General features: G+C 41.5%; 2 protein-coding genes across 13 annotated transcripts in view; one reads left to right on the top strand and one right to left on the bottom strand.

Annotated features, from left to right (window-relative positions):
* Nucleotides 1-18,735, top strand: part of KCNC1 (potassium voltage-gated channel subfamily C member 1) — a 111,259-nt gene that overhangs the window by 88,564 nt on the left and 3,960 nt on the right. For 2 of the 7 annotated variants that reach the window (XR_015807521.1, XM_014876292.2), the window contains exon 3: nt 2,069-2,257. The exons of 1 other annotated variant lie outside the window; for it this stretch is intronic. Coding sequence is in view for 5 of the 6 variants with exons in the window: in XM_014876292.2 (XP_014731778.1) it covers nt 2,069-2,257 (189 nt within the window). In the remaining variant the exon portion in view is untranslated. Of the gene's footprint in view, nt 1-2,068; nt 2,258-3,967; nt 6,392-18,735 lie in introns of those variants that run through there. 4 more of the 7 variants (XM_014876294.2, XM_014876295.2, XM_088175488.1 and 1 more) reach the window with 4 other exon arrangements.
* SERGEF (secretion regulating guanine nucleotide exchange factor) overlaps nt 13,096-18,735 on the bottom strand; it is a 128,647-nt gene continuing 123,007 nt past the window's right edge. For all 6 annotated transcript variants that reach the window (XM_088175496.1, XM_088175498.1, XM_088175497.1 and 3 more), the window contains one exon: nt 13,096-15,122. In XM_088175496.1, coding sequence (XP_088031622.1) covers nt 14,878-15,122 — 245 coding nt within the window. In that variant the 3' untranslated portion in view covers nt 13,096-14,877. The remainder of the gene's footprint in view (nt 15,123-18,735) is intronic.

Here is an 18,735-nt window from a genome sequence, read left to right as displayed (position 1 = left end):
TTGCCATTCAAGCTCAACAGAGCCTGCAAGCTGCTTCCAAAGGAATCAAAGGCTGTTCCCAGTGAGCAGCCCGGCCCACAAGGGCGGTGCTCAGAGGTGTTTTGAGCTCCTCAAAGGGACCAATTCGCCCTCCATCACCAGCAGTTCCATTTGCCAGCCTGGGCTCAGCAGCAGCGGGTGTCTCAGAGATCTCAGGGCAGAGCTCTGCTGCCTCCCTCGTTTCAGCATTGAGCCACCACCTTGTAGCAGTAGAGCTTTATGAAGCAGCCCAGTTCTCTGCTCCTCCCCAGGAGGACTGCAGCTCTCCCCAAACACAGTGAAGTGATTTTTAAACACACGGCTCAGTACCTGCAGTGTCACGGTTTCTATGGCAGCCGTGCCAGGGTTTTGTTCAGAGTGGAATTAAACAGCAGCGATGATTATGAACAGAAAGGAATTGCAACTCGGAGAAACCTTAAAACTGTAGAATCCTATTGAAATTAGTGTCCACGAGAATTAAAATGCCCCTATAGCTTCTGCCACATTTTTAAATGCGTCGAGAGACTTAATTATTTCATTGTTCACAGAACAAAACAAAGCATTATCACATCCCTCTCGGGGGAATAATTGGCTGATTCTGCACAGAGAAAAATGGAGGCAGAGGTGAGATGTGCAGCAAAGACTGTTCCCATTGTTACAAACCAGTGACATCTAAACAGAAGAAAAGAAAGGTCTAGAATGCAATGATAGGTGCATAGTGTGTGTCATGTACATCTCTGTGTGTGTGTGTGTGTATGCAAAGTAACAAACATAACTTGAAAACCCTTCTGCCTTCTACTCGTCTTTTGTCCATCAGAGGATCCAAATCATACCTCTAAACCCCACCTAACTGTATTTTTTTCCTTTGGGGCTTGTTTTATTAGTTGGCTTCAAAATAATTGCGAAATAAATGACAATATTATAGAGCATTTAGAACAAGCTAGTACATGAATGCAGATGGGGAGCTGAAATTGAGTCTATCCACTGAGTTTCTTTCTTAAAGACTTGCAGGATCACCCATTGCCTTACGGGGTCTAGGTAATAAGCATTGTGCAACCGAGGTGTAGGATGCTGCCAGTACACTCAGTTAAATATCTCAGCATTTGTGGAGCTTCAGAAAGCACCTTCTGACTGTTCCTTCCCTTCTACCAAAATACTCATATCGAGCTGTGCCATATTTCGAGTATATTCTCAATACACTAATTTGCACTTTAAAACCCTAAAAAAAATTCCTACACTAAATAGCACTTTAAATTGTTTTATAAATGTAGAAACCAGTCACACAGAGTCTCAGTCTATCCTCATGGGAATGTGTGGAGCAAAATGGGCAAATCTGACAAGCTATTTTCATTATTTACAGCTGAGAGTAAATTTTACTCTACCTAGTTTCCAAATTCATGGCCTGCTGTAGTGTTTTGTGTATGTAGTGTCCTGTGCTGGCATTGCAAATACTGTATGTGTTTCAGAGGAGAACATCAGAAAATGGATTGGGTTTTCTTTAAATCCACGTTCTGCTGTCATATTTCCATCCCTAACGCACTCTGTGTGTCTAAAACGTGTGCAGCCATTCTGCATGAGCGAGACCAGAAATGCTATAAAACCATCGGGGTGAATTTTGGGGAGGGGAAGAGCAGGACTTTCCCCTCAGTAATACTGCACACGGCTGTGAAGCAGCACAGCCAGAATATGCTCAAACCCTAAAGCACAGCTGTCAGTGGACTGCAGAGCTCTGGGTGGAGCAGCTCCATGGCTCATCCATGCACCATCGATGCCATGCCAAACATCTCTGATTTCTACCCGCAGGACAGGAACCAGAGCACGCCCTGTCTGCAGGGCACACCTGGCGGGATCACCTTTTGTTTCTCCTCCCACTTAACAGCCTCTATTTTATTTTGGTGCAGTGCACACGAACGCAGTGTCTAGGACAGATGTGCTGCCTTTTAGTGTCGCTACAGAAGTCTTTAGCTGTGAACCCTTAATTTGCAGCTGCAACTCTAACGAATAAACCAGTGCATAGTGTTTCAATAGCCTTCTGCTTATATGTTTGAAGATTCGAAACTGAATGGTGAGGTGGCCAAGGCGGCGCTGGCAAACGAAGACTGTCCCCACATAGACCAGGCGATTACGCCTGATGAGGGCCTGCCCTTTACCCGCTCGGGCACTCGCGACAGATATGGACCCTGCTTCCTCTTATCAACCGGGGAATATCCCTGCCCGCCTGATGGAGGAATAAGAAAGGGTATGTAGCTGGGGCCCTGCACCTGGCAGTGGTTTAAATACACAGAAAGTCAGCTTAGCTCGAGAGTGCGCTTGCTGTAGAGATGCACGTTTGGGCTGGAAACCACCACTGATGTCTGCATTTGGAGTTCCTAACCCGTTTCTTTCAGAAAGAAAAGCCTGAGGAGCTGTAACTACCCTGTGCAGCTATGCTAGGCAGCCGAGTCTTCCACCCCAGCTGGTGCAGGAAGCTTTAGTGGAGGATGTCCTTAGATAAGCCCATCCTCTAAGGAGAGACCAATTAATGTATCATAGCAATGAAGGTTTGCCACTTGGAAAGCTCACAGAGCTTACCAGACTCTGAGGAGCACAGACTTGGAGGTGGCAGACGGAAGAGATAAAACACAAAAGCAAAATATATTGATTATTTAGTGCCCTTAACAGAGCACTAAAACAAAATGTTTGGATATTCATAGCTGGTTAGCTCAATAGAGAAAGAAAAGCACGAACATCTGTTGGCACAGGTATCTTAAAATTAGAAAATAATCCATCTAAAATCCTTTCATAAATAAATCATTATTAGTTAGTTTCTCAGACTTCTGACAGGTATGAATCTCTCAGAAGTAACTGCATTTCAGTTTGCTAATGGTCAGAATAATCTATTTAACAACAGAAGTAAAATGACATTAAAAAGCCTTCCCTTCTTAACAGAGACCGTTTTGCTTAAATAATTTAATGTGAGGCAACCATACCAACCCAAAATTAGGGCTACATCTATGTGCATCAAAGCTGATAAGGAATGGGAAAATTGGAAAAGAACTCACTCTCTTCAAATCAGTGGTGTATACACCACTGGTGCACTGTATATAGTATAAGATAGAGTCAATATTTTAAACCTGCAAAGATTGTATGACATAACCATACACTGAGTATGGACTATAGAATTCCCATGTGCCATTGTATGATGGGCAATAGTTTCAGTAAATGCCAGTTATAGATAGTGTATGTATTTATAAGTCTAAATCTTATCATCAACAGAGATATAGTAGGACCACAAGACTTTCATATGAAAGTATATCCTCTGAAATTTACCTTTGTAGCAAAGCACTTTACTTGATTCTGTATTGGATAAGCATTGGCCGTGTTCATTCAGCCTGGGCGAGTTCAGGTGGTTCCAGTGGATCAGGGGAACTCTCCAAATGGCACATCCTTTGGGATGGGGAATGTTTGGTTTTCACGATGCACTGCAACCTCCTCTCGTTCCTGAATGAAACAGAGGCTGGTTGGCTAAAGAGTAATATATGTCAGCATATTGTTGGCCTGTTTGAAACATGTTGAGAGCATCTTAATTGTTGTTCCAACAGAATTTCATCCATAGTTTGTGCAACTCTCTGTACACTTGCTGAGCTGTTTATGTGCATGCCTGAAAAAGAAAGGGGGGAGGGAGGGAGGGAAAATGAACGCATGCAATTTTGTTTTCTTTCTTTTTCTTTTTTTCTTTTTCTTTCTTTCTTTTTTTTTTTTTAAATGCTGAGAACAAAGGAGTAGTATCTCTATAGCAACACATTTAATTCTACGGATTTTGCTGCCTTGTCCCTCCTCCTGCCCCACAAAAATACCACAAACCTTAATTTTGCCTGTGGTCACAATGCATGAAGTGGAAGGGAGAGGTATGTGTGAGTGTATGACGGAGACATAGAAAATCCCTCCCACTGACTCTTCTCTTTTTTAGGGTACAACCATGTTGCTGCCTGTAGGATCAATTACATAGCCTGACCACCTTGAGAAATGATGATTTTTTAAAGAAAATGTATATATTTTAAACTTTTTCTGTATTTCAACGGCCTTCTGAGTCATGTTGCAAGCGATACTACTCTCGGCATGTCCGTGCATGCAGATGCTATTGAACTGGCTACAATGTTGACCTCATTCTTAGTCCATTCTGTCATTGATCCAATGCTGTACTCTGCATTTTTCTTTTAAATGAAGGTTACGAAATGTCACGGAGCCTTAACAGCATAGCTGGCATAAGTGGAAAAGCGATAGGATTATCCTCAGTGTCTGCGCCCTACAGCTCTCCTAGCCCAGTGAGACGTTCTTGGTCTCCCATCCCATCTATTTTGTAGCATGGATCAGTAGCAGAGAATGGTCTAAAAAGCTTTACTCTAATTAGCCTATGCCATGTTGCATATAGCCCAGGTGACTAAGGTGAAGATGCAATGTCTGGCAGTGGCACCCATTGCTTAGGTGACACCACTGCCAAAGAGCACTCAGATGACAACAGGCAGGCATTGCTCTGGTTCTGGGGCCATCCGTGCTGCATGGTGGCAGATAGAGGATGAAGGGTAGATGCACCCTGGTTTCCCTCCTGGTGCATCCTGCTAGCATATGCTTTCTGTGGCTAATGGTGGATGGACTGGCTCTGTTTGGAATGGGTTAGGCGTTTAGTCGATGCTGAAACGTGCCAACGATGGAAGATTTTGCTTTTCTCAGGATATTTTTGAGCCATAGGAACCCTGCAGGAGTTTGAGCAAACAAGCACAGTAGGATGAAACTTTGCATGGGCACCTATTTTAAGCTGAAAGCAATACTCAGACACACTGTAGAGAGGTCTCAGTCTGGCTGACTGCATGGGAAAAAAAAAAAAAAAAAAACCTGTTGAAGAAGAATATGGCTGCCTCTGCATGTAGCTATTTCACCTTTTCCTCCTTCCTTTAACACTAAGATGCCGAGCTTGATGTGAAAAGCGCAGGGAAGAAGCTCAAGTACTGATTGTATTCTTTACATGCAGATCTTTGCAAAGAAAGTCCAGTCATTGCTAAATATATGCCAACAGAGGCAGTCAGAGTGACCTGACAAGGCAAGATGGAGATGAACATTGATGGCTAATAAACATCTCTGTGGAACTGTGCAGGCATTGAAGACCTTCTCATTTGGACACAGTTAACTCGCTCCATGCAGGTTTTATGGATGATTCTTCGTGGTTCTGGAGTTGTACTAGAGATGCAGGCTTTTTCTACGGCCAAAATGTAACAAAACTGTAGAAGATTTTTTTTTTTTAATCTATTTTTTTTTCCATAGCATGACTTGCATGAAGACAAAAATGAAAATGAAAAAAAAAAAAAAAAACAACAACAACAACAAAACAACAAAACAACACACACACAAGGAACACTGCAAATGTATGACTAAGGGAAAAAAAAAAAAAAAGAAAAAAAAGGCAAAGTTATATATTTTCTTTCAAAGCTCTTTACTTTTACATACATTGTTGTAGCCAAAATGTAAAACATGATAAAACTGTACATTTCTTTGCTATGGATCGCTTCTTTTTGTATACAAGATACAGAGTAATGGTTTTAAAAAGTGCAATCAGGCAGTCATCGGTCATATTGACCACGCCTTCACAGTTCATCACACCAACATGGAAACAAGAACTTTTACTCCAACTAGAAGTGTATAAAAATAAGAAAAACTTTTTCCTGTCTGTTTTTGTTGGCATGCTTGTGACACATGGGACCTTCCTTCGGACCTGACAGTAACAGCTGGCTAATTTTCCAGCTCTGGTTATGTTGTATTTTATTGATGTATAGATCCAACGTAAAGACCCTTCATAAATTGTTCATATTAAGTAATCAGTATGAATTTTAAACAAAAGAGGTGTTATTTTAAAACTGGGACTTATAGTACAAAATCAGGAAAATACTCAAGTATAAATGGTCTCAAAGTTTAAGAAACAAGACAACAGCATTGTATGCAATTTAGTACTGAGTAAAATGCATGCACAATGTTATGCAAAACAATTCTAGCATGAAAATAAATTTTGTATCATGGTTTCAGTGCCTGCTGTATAGTGTAAAGGGGAATCCTTTTCTGAAGCAATCAGGGGTTTCCAGAGACTTGCTTCTAAAACCTTGAATAAATACAGTGTTCTCAACAGAAATGTAGGAGAAAAGCTTGGTATTGCTTTGGTTCTACAATGCTAATTTTGGTTAGTAGATAATAAATGAAGCCTGCAAACACTTGATACAACCGATGTCTAAAGAATTCACACCATTAGTAATTTTACAAGGGAAGATTAAAAACCCCTATAATGATCTAGGTATCTTCCTTTTCCCTCCTCAACAATAATAAATGTTTGTCTTTTTAGCTGATTAAATGAATTCAGTTTTTTTTTTTACTTCTTTGGGCCCCGTCCTTCACTTGTTCTTCAAAAACACGAAACTGAAAGAAATCCAGGTGTCCGAGTCACACAAAACATGCACCAGTAAGAGCTGAGAAACACGATGGGATTAAATTTCATTTTAGATGCTACAAATGACAGCCATGGACTACGTGCCAACAGCACTCTGGTTACCTGAGCATTTTTGGTAAAGTACTTCTGTAAAGGAAGGATACTCACCTTTATCCTCACGGGAGGAGCTGCACAAGAGCTGGCAGCCTTCTAGACTGGCTACAGCATCTGCTGATGGGACTGGAAATGTAAAGGAATAGAGTCCCTACATTCTGGAGGAAGTAGAGATTAAACACAAAAAAACCCAGAAGAAAACTCATGGCTCTGGTAAGTGCTAAATTATACACAAAAAATCCCCAACTGCAGCTGGACCTTGTCGTCACAAAACTCTACTCCAAAAGAAAAACAAGGAAGACCTCAAGCTGTGTGTTAGGAATAGAGGAAAGGCTGATAATCTGAATTTGTACATAATCTGTACATAATTGTCCTTGATACAGCATTATGTACTTGATTTCTGCTTTAGTTTCTCCCAAGAACTATTTTTCTCACACTGTTTCTATGCTGTCATTCTCAGAAGATAAATTTCTTACCTCCAGAGTTAACATCCAGATTCATCCAGGATTTGCTTAATGAACAACTTTTCCTCTTACAATGTATTAAGAATCCAGAAATAGATTTATCTGCCCCATTTTTTATTTAACACTGACTCAAGGGCCCAGTGCTAATTCTCCATTACCATAAGGAATACCAACAATTCAGCCCTGGAAATCCCATGCAGGTCTTCACCTTCCACTGCACTTTGCATATATCTGATCCTTAGAGAACAGGCTGGGTAAAACTCTTTCTGTGCTGCTTTTTTACATTCCCCACTCTCATTTTCATTTAGGTTCCCCTCTGTGCCCATTCTGATTTGAGCTCACCCTTGTACAAACCCTTCAGAAACAGAACCACGCTTCCCAACCTTCAGGGGAAGCTCTAAACCTTGAGATCTGTTGGACCCCAGGGTACCCCTTGCACAACACTGGCAGCTCTGACAACACAAAGGAGAGAGGAAAACAAGAGAATGGAAAATCTCAGAAGCTGCTGCATTGAATCCTACACGAAATTTGCCACATCCTCCCAGCTGCCTTGCAGTTAAGGAGCTTTTGCTCAGGCATTATGATTAAAACATTAATTCCTTCAAGCCTGCCTCCTCTCCCTGCAGGAGCTACATATCTTTATTAAAGCATTAAAACTATACACGTGGGTAGATTCTGACTTCAGGCTTCAGTGATGCCACCAGCAACTCTGAGTTCACACCATGGCAAGTAAGAGCAGCAGTTGGTTTTGCAGTTCAGTCACATTCTGCCTGTTCCCTGCTGGAAATGAACATCTGTGTTTCCTCCTCTGTACACTCAGCTTTCAGCAGTGAGCTCCCAGCTCTAAAAGCCAGAGCTGGCCCTTCATCTGAACCCAGTGGCAATTAGTGGATTATTACTTGCTAACCCTTAAAGCACAGCTCAAGCACACCTTCCACACATACAGCTTTTCCTCTGACTGCATGAAGGGACTGATTTTCTCTGGACCAGCCTGATATGTCTCCACAATTGCAATTTCAGACAGAAGAAATTTCTGAGAAGAGGTTTCTGCTTTCTCACTCCAATAAAAAAAAAGAAACCGCAGCTAAAACCGCTGTGATAACAGTCAAGCGCAGCAGTCATTAATCTGGATAAAATGATTTTTCATGTAAATTGCCTCCTCTCTCCTTAAAGTTTCAGGGCCAAAAAGAAAATACATCACTGAAACAAATGTCTGCTAGGACAAATGAGCCAACTGAAACACAGCAGAGAGCAAGCAGGGCTAAGGCAAGAGCATTCAAAAAGGAACTGAGCACAGAGCTGCATACAGAAAAGATATCCTGAAGATATTACCCTGCCACTTTGCATATCCCTTTCATAATTTCAAAACAAGGCAGCCGAATTCTCTGCTTTCCATGTATTGCCTGGAAGGAACTTACCTCTGAGCTCACACACAAACTGCCTTCACGTCATGAAAACATGCTTAGATTATGCAGGCCATGTTTAAGTCACTCACTTACCTGAGTTTGGGCATAAAATACCTGTGTGTCCAGGACTCCCATTCATCTAGGACTCTAAGTGCCCAACTCTTCTCCTAGGGAAACACAAATGTTCATTTGCAATCAAGAATTTGAATTCAAATTGACCTGAATGTTAAAAAACAGCTCCAGAACTGCATCTCTTGACTTTCTTTATCTGACAAAGCAAAGCTGTAACAAGATACCTTCCCTGTCTCAGCCTGCCAAAGCCAGGTTTTCAGCTCTCAGCATTCACCTGAACATCTAAAAAACTTCATGCCAGTGCATAGCTCCAAACATCTCCAGGTACCAAAAATTAAAAGCACCTTCTCTAAGGTTTCTCTCGTTTCCCCTGCTGCCCAAGCCAGAGATTCCTTGGGCAGCAAAAGGCAAAATGTTGCATTTGTGTCACTGAGCTGTCCCTCTGAGGTGCCTGCAGTGCCTCTGGGCTGCAGGGGCTCAGCAGGGGTGGCACAGAGGGCTGGGGTGTCACTGCGAGTGGGTGACTGCAGAAAAGGCAGCAGCAGCTCAGGAGGTGGGAAAGGAGAAGGGCACAGGAGGAGTTTGGAAAATGGGTTATGCAAGCAGGAGCAATGGAAACAGCAATGAGCAGTGAGTGGGAAAGAAGGGAGAGAAGAGAGGGAAAGGGTGGCAGTGAGATTTACCCAAAATAATCAGCAAGAGCCACCAGCCTACGAGGGAGAGCCTTGGCCTGGGACTCAGGAAATGGGAATTTCCTTCTTCACTCCCCTGTGGACATGCTGGGTTACCTTGGTTGGGCCAATTTAATTTTTTGTGCCTCAGCTTCTTATTCTGTGACATTATCCTCTTTTTAAAGTGTCCTGATGTCCAAAGAGGAAAAGCCATATTTAAGAAGGAATAGTTATTGTAATCAATCTACTCAGAATTAAAGCACCAGAGGAGAGAAGTGTCTCTTCATTATTTAAAAGATGCCACATTTCCTTGTCTGCAGAAGAACACAATGCCCCTGTAGGAATCCCTTTTCTTTTGTACTTTAAAGCAGAGGATTATTATGGAAAATGATTAAGCACCCACACAGTTAAAATGACAGAGCATTTTCATTACTGATTGGCAACTCCTCTGCTGCCCTAATTTAGGTACCACATGTCTTCATGCATTCAAATCAGTAAAAACAAAACAAAAGCTAAACTCCCTTGACATTTGCAGCCAAAAACTCAAGTCATGTCAGAACATTAAAAATCTCCCAATTCTTGGCCTCACTGCTAAATACAAAAAAAAATGGTAAAAATGAGTTTGCTAGCAAAGTGTGCATAGGCACTTAAATAACTGTGGTGACCACGGAGCACTGGAACAATACTGAACTGAAATTCTGAAACTCCACTTACAAAGTCTGGATCCAAGACCCGAAGACACAACTCCCCCCCAGCCTGCAGAGTGGCTACAGGCAAAGCAGCCTGGAAACAGATGAGGAAGGTGGGGAGGAAGTGAGGGAGAGGCCAGCCAAGGTGGGAATTGGAATTACATCTGGAAATGGGACAAAATCCAACACGCCACAAAATAAAAATGCCAGAGAAAATTGTGCAAAGTAAATGTCAGCCCTGAATTTTCCCATCCTTCAGAGGCAGCTTTTATTCAGGAATAACTACTTTGTTGTTCTTGTTTCCAATCAAGCTGAAGAATGTGTTCTCCCAATACTCTAAATTTATGCTTCCTCACTCTCCCACAAGGAAACACGTGGTTCATCCAGGCCATGATTCAAATACAGAAACTATTTTCACTGCTGAATATTTTCAGTCACATACTCTATTTCGATGTTTTACAGAGGCACTGATGAGTAAAAACTGCTGCTGCATTAAAAACAGGTGAATGCTGAGACAACTGACTGATGAACCTGAATGGAATGCACAAATAGCTCAGGAATGTGCCTGCTTCAGTCCTTTCACATCTAATTGGGTTACAAAATAACAATGGCTTTACACATGCAGTTCTCCAAATTAACTTCAAAGGCACTTATGGCACAGACCTACATCTTCAGTTCCATTCACCCAGTAGAAGGCCATGTCCACAAAAGCAGAGCATTTAAATTCAAGGCTACTTTTCTTTCTACCATAGAGCAAAACATGTGAGATCAGCATTTACTGGGAAATGAGAACAGCACAAAAGCTAAAGGAAAAGAACAAAGCATGTCCTGCCTCTTTTTTGCACATGTATCAAGACATTGATATGTAAAAAGTTAGAGTGGCCAATTATTTTTGTGTCAGCTGGAGTTGTCAGCGAATTCCATGTAAGCACCACTTTCCTACTGTGCACATTTTGAACCACAATCAAAACAACACAAGATGATTCTCTCCCCCAGGCTGTATCCATTCCAAGCCTTTGGAATTTTCAGCTAGCACCAAACGGCATAAGCAAGACTCAAATACAGATTAAAAATTCTGGAGTCCTTTTCAAGAAAATACCTTGCTAAAAGAAAAATCCCAAGACTTACCATGCACCATAAAAATACCAAAATTGCTCATGACCAAGATCTGTCATCGTCTTGATTTCTGACACAGAGAAAAAGGAACTGGGAGTCCCAAAATTACTTAAGTCTTGTTTCAATCAGATCCAGAGTTCATGAAATCAAATGGAAAAAATAGTAAGTATTTGGTTAAATGCTGGACTAGATCAGAGGCCTGACCAAAATATTTCTGAGTCTGCAAGGACAGATGTTGCAGTTTTGGCTGAGAACTGGAAATTTCAAGATGTGCTGTGAAGGAGAAAAAACCCAAACATTGCAGGTCAACAACTCACATTGTTATAAATAAACAGTGGAAGAGGGAGAACAATAACATCCCTGAAACAGAATAGTTTGTCTCTCATCTCACTCCCACCACTCTGGCAGGCTGCAATGCTGCTTTGCTGTGAGATTATTCAGTCCTCAGGAGCTGTATCTTGGCTCAGTCCTCCCCCTCCTTTTCCCTGTTTCAGCTGACTCTGTCAGGCTCTCTATTGCCATTCATTTAAATATTTTTCCATGGTCACCTTTCTCTCAAACTGATCTCATTCATCCCTTGTCCATCCCCATCTCCAAGTGTCACAATTCAAAACATGCCATAAAAAGCAAAATCAAATCACCTTCTCCCATCCTCCCCACAATTTCCCTGTGCTCAAAACATGCAGCTGAGCAAAAGCTCCAGCCACTCATTTGGAAGTGACCTTTGTGGTGGCAGCAGATGGCAGGACACTGAAGGGACTGCCAGCATGCAGAGAAGTGTAAGAAATGGTGACTGGGCAAACCATCTTCACCTTTCAAATGGACACACTTCAAACACAGGGCTGAGCACAAGAGTGACTCAGAATGCCACACCCAAGAACATCAGAGACCACCCAGAGGCCCAAACAAATCCCCCAAGACACAACACACACATTGTCACTGTCCCACCAAGGTTCATTGGACTGGCACAGGAGAGTCTTGTGCAGGTGCACGGGGAGGTTTTGCACGGGTCAGAGCTGCAGAGCCCTTAGGACTCCAAACAAAGAAAGGCATCGAACACCTTTCCTCTCCTTCTTCCCCTCCACCCAAAGGCCTGGAACTCCTCTGCACTGAAAGTCACCAGTTCACAGCTTGTTCTCCCTGATGAACGTCAGCTCACTGGCAGGTTTACTTACCTTCCAAAAACGGGAGGGGAGAGCACTGCACAGACACTTCCTTAACTTGTTCCCGTGTCTTTTTAAAATATTTATATATTACAAACTTGGTCAGGTCATGTCCATTTGAACCTGAATGCAGAACGCTTATGTAACAGGCTCCTTGCTTTGTCTATCCCAGAAGATCTGTTCAAGGACTCTGTGCACACTGGATCTGCATTTTGCCTTGCACAGACTGACCCTCTCCGTGAGGATTATCAACAGGCAGCAGGCAAAAACTCTTAACATCACCATGGAAAGTTGTCTTCTTCCACTTGATTAGGAACTCTTCCCAGTGTGTTCCCTTTCTCCCAGAGAAATGTTTGATTTTGTGCAGTGCTTTACTCTGCAAACAAAGCCACTGACATCCAAACCAGGGCATTCACTTCTGAAAGAATGAGCAGCAACCTGATGTTGCCATTCAGCCCTGCACCTTCTACAGTGAATTCTGTTCTCTCTGTACTAGAGCAGCACCCAGGAGCCCTGACTGAGGACAAAGCACTCACTTCATCAAGGAAAGTCATTACTTCCCAAAGTCTTCAGCCTCTACAGGCACAACAAAGGAGAGAAAAATGAAGTTCTTGCCTTTCAAATGAAGACCAGATGCAGATATGAGACACCAGATGAGGACCAGGAACAAACTGACAATACTCCTTTCTGTCTTCACCTTATCACCCCAAATCCTTCTTTGGGTTCCAAAAGTGTGTTTGCATTACAGGCGTGAAAAATTGAAAACGATTTCAAATATTCAATTCACATTTATTTGTTACATAATCTGTTGGACTCCTTTGCAATAAACTGCAGCAACAGCACCACAGTCAAAACATGTCCAGTGCAGTAAATCTCATGTAAGGCACATACTGGCTGTGATTAACCAAGGAACAGACTTGTTTAGAGGAAATGATTACTGAAGCAAGAGAACATGTTTATTTGGTACACGGATTTTGCAGAAATCACAAATGGAAACCTCAGACAGGACTGTCAAAGAAAGCATGAGAAATTGTTCAGTGCATATAACAGAGAAGCTTTGGTATCCAGAAAGTGGCATTGAGAACAGCCAATAAATCTCAACTTAGATAATTAAAAGTGCAAGAGGTCAAACACATGAATTTAAACAAAAAAAAATTTTACAACAGAAATCTTAATTCTACATATTTTGTAGAGGACCCATTTGATTATTCTTTTTTATCTATAATAGTTAAAATCAGCTTCATAGTCTGCTCAAGTTTCTCATCTGTTTGAATAGAAAAATCAAATACTCTTGGAAGTGCAGCCAGGAACTATAACTGCTGGAAAACCAAGAGTGATAAAACCCATGCAGCCCATATTATCACCTTAATTCCTTCCCCTTCATGTGTAAGCTGATACACCATTAGAAGATCTTCCTGTCCTGTTCCCTAAGAGCCTTCCTCTCAAACATTTTGTAATTCTGTAAGGCTTCTCCCCTGGCAGGCCTGCTTGAAAAATAAAACCACTGTTTAGCAACAGTAGGTCTCATTAAAAGGTGCATTTACTACACAGTAGAATTCTCTATATTTAGAACTTGAAATATGTTGAATACCACAGCAAATGTTAAGTATTGTGGGTGGTAAACATCCAGTTTAATGGCATCCACTGTATTTGTATGGAAAAAATCAGTTTTACAAATAGCTTCCAAAATTTTGCTCAACATAAGCAGCTAATAATATCCAAGGACAGCTCATTTTACACTTTCTCCTTTCTCCTACCAAACAAGTGATAAATCTTTATCCTCTGCCAAGCCCCCACCCCACAGCACTGGGGGCTGCTGTGAACAGCAACTCAGCTGGGCTGCAAGGCAGAAGTGAGAACCAACCTGAAATTGTCAGGAGCATCCTGGTCTGCCTTTCAGGCTTGAATTTGTAAAATCTTTCTGCTTAGATTCTGATGTCTTCCTTTCCCAAGGCAGATGGAAACACAGGAGCTACATTGGATCAATCTGTCCTCAACAGCCACAAGTGATTTATGCCCTTTGAGAAGAACTTTTTGATTGTTTCCAAGAGCTCTTAGAAGTTTCCTTCCCTAATGAATAGCTTCAGAAACTCCAGGTTTGGTTTGCAAGCTAGTGATAATTCCTGCATATCTGCACCCCTGTAAATCTATAACAAACTGATGTCAGGCACAGAGCACAGCCCATGAAAAATCCTGCTCCTTCCACAGTTCAATCAACACAAAGCTGCTTCAAAAGGGCCTCATTTTCCCCTTCTGCCAGCCTTCTAAATTATATTGCTTTTTTTAAATTTTATCCTAATCTTCTGCTGAAAAGGTGTGTAGGCATCTAGTCATGTTCACTGGTATTTCTCTGTGACACAAACGATTTTCTGAGCTGCTGGGAGCCCACAAGCACAGTGGAAGGTGCAACACACCATGGTGTAAAGATAAAATAACAAAAACCACCTGCTCAGACCATTTCTTCACACTGAATTGACACACCAAGAAGACATTGAGCACTTTCTTCCTCGAAGACTTCTCAAAAGAACGAGAAAATGAAAATCTCTCTTCAGTTGTATTGCATCAAGGCAGAATGTCTAATTCTGTCTGTGGGTAAGAAAGTCCATTCCAGTGGCAAGAACCCAGGAAACAATTTTTTAAATATTACAGCTTTTTAAGCATAGTTGTTCCTTTTGGATTTAGGAAAATTATCTGCAGTTTCCAGCTACTGTGTTAATCATGGGCAATTGTCCTGTAGAGCTCCAGAGCTACACAGTGCAGAGGTGTCCATCCCCATGCAGCAAGCTCTGATTCCCTGGGGAGGAGTGTGACACAGGGCCATGGAGTGTCCTGCCCCACATCCAATTAGGATCTGTTCTGCACAGCCAAGAGCTCTGACTGCCTTTGGGACAGGAGAGTTTGCTTCTGTGCCATCACCACACATGCCATGCTCATTCCACCCCCACGACAAGCACTGGCCACCTGAAAGAGAGGACAGAAAATACACAATTAAGGCCACAGAGACACAACAGCTTTGGTTAGTTTTGAGAGCAGATTTGCCAAGTCATTTTCTCTTCAGGTTCTAAGAAATTCTGCTAAGGTGGGAAAAATACTCTGGTTTTCTTGAGAACGTAAATAAACCCAAATGACTGATTCTCCATCTTGTTAGCAACAGAAGAGAGACTAAAATAACAAAGACATTTGAAAATCACTCAGTAAATACACAGTTCAGTATTGATGCAGAGCCCACAGAAATCTCTCTGCATTTTAAGAGCCCTCCCTGAAATGTAGAATCTCTGCCTTTCAAGCTTCCCCCAGTAAGCAGAAGGATGAGAAATGCAGAGCAGTGACTTTATTCATTCACAGCATGATCTGCAGGACTGGGGAACACAGAGCCACACTTCAGCCAAATTGTATTTCACTCCTGGCTTCAAGTTCACATGTCACTTTTTTCCTTTAAATACAAGTCCTCAGCAGCCTGCCCTATTCTTAATCATCCTACTCTTCTGCTTGCTTTGACATAATTTCACTTTTTATTATTCTTATTTTCCCTCATTATTATTTATTTTTGCAAGATCTACCCTTTCATATCCCAAATAACAATTCATGTATTATTATTACCCCATAGTACTCCTTTGTGAAGCACAATATGCAAATTTTGTTCTATAAATGGCATAATAAAAAAATCCACCAATCCTCCTTATTCTGAACTACAAGTGCTATTTCTTCCCCATTTTCTGTTCTTTATTTGGCTGCCAGAGACTGTGTCTGTTACTTGCTGTACAGAAAAAGAAAGCCATCCTGCCATATAATCATGTTTGTGGTGCCATTGTTATTTATTGAAAAGCAGCAGGTATTAACAGCAGGAAGTAGCATTCTGGATTCCAAATAATGAGAAGAAAAGTGCCAAAATTCACCAACTCTAATCCCAGTCACGATTTTGCTTTTCAAAATTCAGAAACAAATTATTGCAAAGCTAGCAGGGGCATCTTCCCTGCAAATCTTGTAACATTTCACTGTCCTCTGCTCTCTTTACATTATTAATATATTGAAGTTCCCCTCTTCTGCAATGAAGTCAAACATTACTGAGGCCAGAAGTAACCAGGCAATGAGATTTCATTTTGCTGACAATCTTTAAGGCAATGGAACACAAGAAAGCACCACCAGAACATCCCAGTAGCCAAGGCACATCTCACCTGATCCAGGATTTCAGTCCCTCTTGTCTCAGGAGTTCCCAGGATTGTGCAGGTGCAATACTGACAGCCCAACCTACATCCCAAATGCACTCACATGTGCTGCCAAAAGTGCCAAATAAATCCCATATAAACATCACCAGAGCATCCTACAGCTTCATGGGATTGTGCTGCTGGGGAAGCTCCCAGGTAAAAATGGTTATGGAAATATTACAAAGCAGAAAAAAGACACCTCAAGCCCATACTGGAGACACATCTCAGATTAATCATTCATGGAAGCTGCACCTAAGAAAAGACTTTTTTTGGCACAGTTGATGTGTGAACCCTGCAGAATAAGCCAAGCTTACAAAGGTAATGAGAAGAGAATGCAACATGCCCTAACGTTAATAAGATGTTAAATTTTTGTTACTAGGCACCAACAATTACTACAGCAATTTACATGTTTCTGTGAAGACTCACTACATCTGTTTAAAGAGTTTCTTATTTCTTTTTTCATCCTGTCCCATCAGGACAAGAGAGAGGAAACCAGAAACTTTCTGGTCACTTGGTATTACCAACTGCTCAGTGGAACATTAATGGTATAACAGTCAAAGGAACAGTGCATTAGGACATTAACCTCTCAAACTGATAAAAATATACAGTGGAACTTCTTTTTAAAAAACATCATAGAAAGATTTACAAGCTAGGAAGCCCGAGACAAGAACATCTTCCCTAAAATAAGGATTGTGGAGTCTTTTCCAGCCTTTACTTCTCCAAGCTTGTCAAAAGGCCACCAAGACAGATTTTTCTACGTGATTCCAGTGATCTCTAAGGTTGCTGAAATGGGGCAAGAGTGAAAACTGGCAAAAGAAAAATAGAAAGTAAGTAGGATTTATGAATGGTCTTACACAAAAAAGCCTTGCACACCCATGGAGAGCTGGCAGAAATCTGAAGAGATGGAAGGGCACAGATATGGAAGGACCATAAAAACTTTTCACATCACCATCAAGGCAGAATCAGGAAAGCAAAAAGGCAGAGAATGTTTGCTGTGCAAAGGAAAGGTGTAACTGTCCCACATCTGCCTGCAGAGGGTTCATACACAGAAATAACCAATGTTTGACTTGTGTCAGAGAAAGCAGAACTTGCACAAAACACACCAAGTTGGTTTTTGGGCAGTGACATATCAGCAAAACTTGGAGGAGGGCTGGGCAAAATGAGTGTGGGGTGAATGAAAGTGGCCAGGAGGGAAAAGCAGATCTGTGAATCACTGGCACAGAAGTGGAGTCAGAGAAGAGCAAAGGTAATGAAGCATCTCTTTTATGACACAAAAGGAGTCATTTAAAAATGACATGAAAGGAGTATCTGCAGAGTTAAAGACAGACCCTAAGAAGAACTAATGGCTAGCCTCTGGACAAAATTCAGCATTTAATGGTTTTTTCCTTCTCCCACCTTTCCCCTCCCTGCCCCCTTCTTTTCTTTCTGATTGCTTCTATTTTATTTTTATTTTTTTTATTGCTGATAAAAACACAGAACCAGCAGCCCTACACGCCTTCACAAGAAAATTCAGTTTCTATGTCTGTGCCAGACCTTCCCAGGATGAAAGAGCATTAGAATGATGTGTATTAGCACAGCTACAAATTGCTTCTAACAAAATTTAGAACAAGCCTTGCAGCATGCTCTCAGACCAAAGGATTTGGGGAAGTAGGGAAGGTTCTTCTGTGTTACTGGTTAAGTGAAACCACATAAGATGGTGCATTTACTTTTCTCTGTTAGACCATAAGTACTCAAAGTACAAATCCAACCCACAGAACTGACATGGCAGCACAGCAGAATCCCAAGGGAATTTCAGCTGCAGTCACAGTCACACTAATCAAAGTTTAGAGTAATGCTATGCAGGATTTTCCCCAAAACAATAAATATACAAGACATAGGAACAACAAAATTCTTAACCAAAATTTGACCAAAATCTGTTTTGGTCAAACAACACAGGAAGAATATTGCCCTCCTTCTGTCTGTAATAATTATCCAGGCTTTTCTCAAGGTAACTGAAGTGACAATCTAGAGGTTCATTAAACTGCAGAAAAGTATTTCTAGGTAAAATAAAGCTGCATCAGGTTGGAGAGAATTCTGGAGAAATAAGAGAATTTAGAGTCACTCCTTATTGCTGAGGGGAATCTTCAGGAGGAAGAATCAGTGTTAGCAAGAAAAGTGCTCTGGGTGAGTTTCACTGCACTTAACTTCAGCCACCCAAAAAATCAACTCAGCTACAGATCATTATCCTCTGTGTTCCTCAAAAAAGGAGATTTAGACCATACTTCTCCCAGAGAGCTGAAAAAGAAATTAATATGTTTTCCTGTTTTTTTCAAGCCATCTGGTGGTTCAGAGTGTCACATAAAATAAAAGCCAATAAGCATCCCTCTAAA

This window comes from Sturnus vulgaris, chromosome 18, assembly GCF_052056855.1.
Source record: "Sturnus vulgaris isolate bStuVul1 chromosome 18, bStuVul1.hap1, whole genome shotgun sequence".
Classification (NCBI taxonomy): domain Eukaryota; kingdom Metazoa; phylum Chordata; class Aves; order Passeriformes; family Sturnidae; genus Sturnus; species Sturnus vulgaris.
This window is presented reverse-complemented; position numbering and strand designations above follow the sequence as displayed.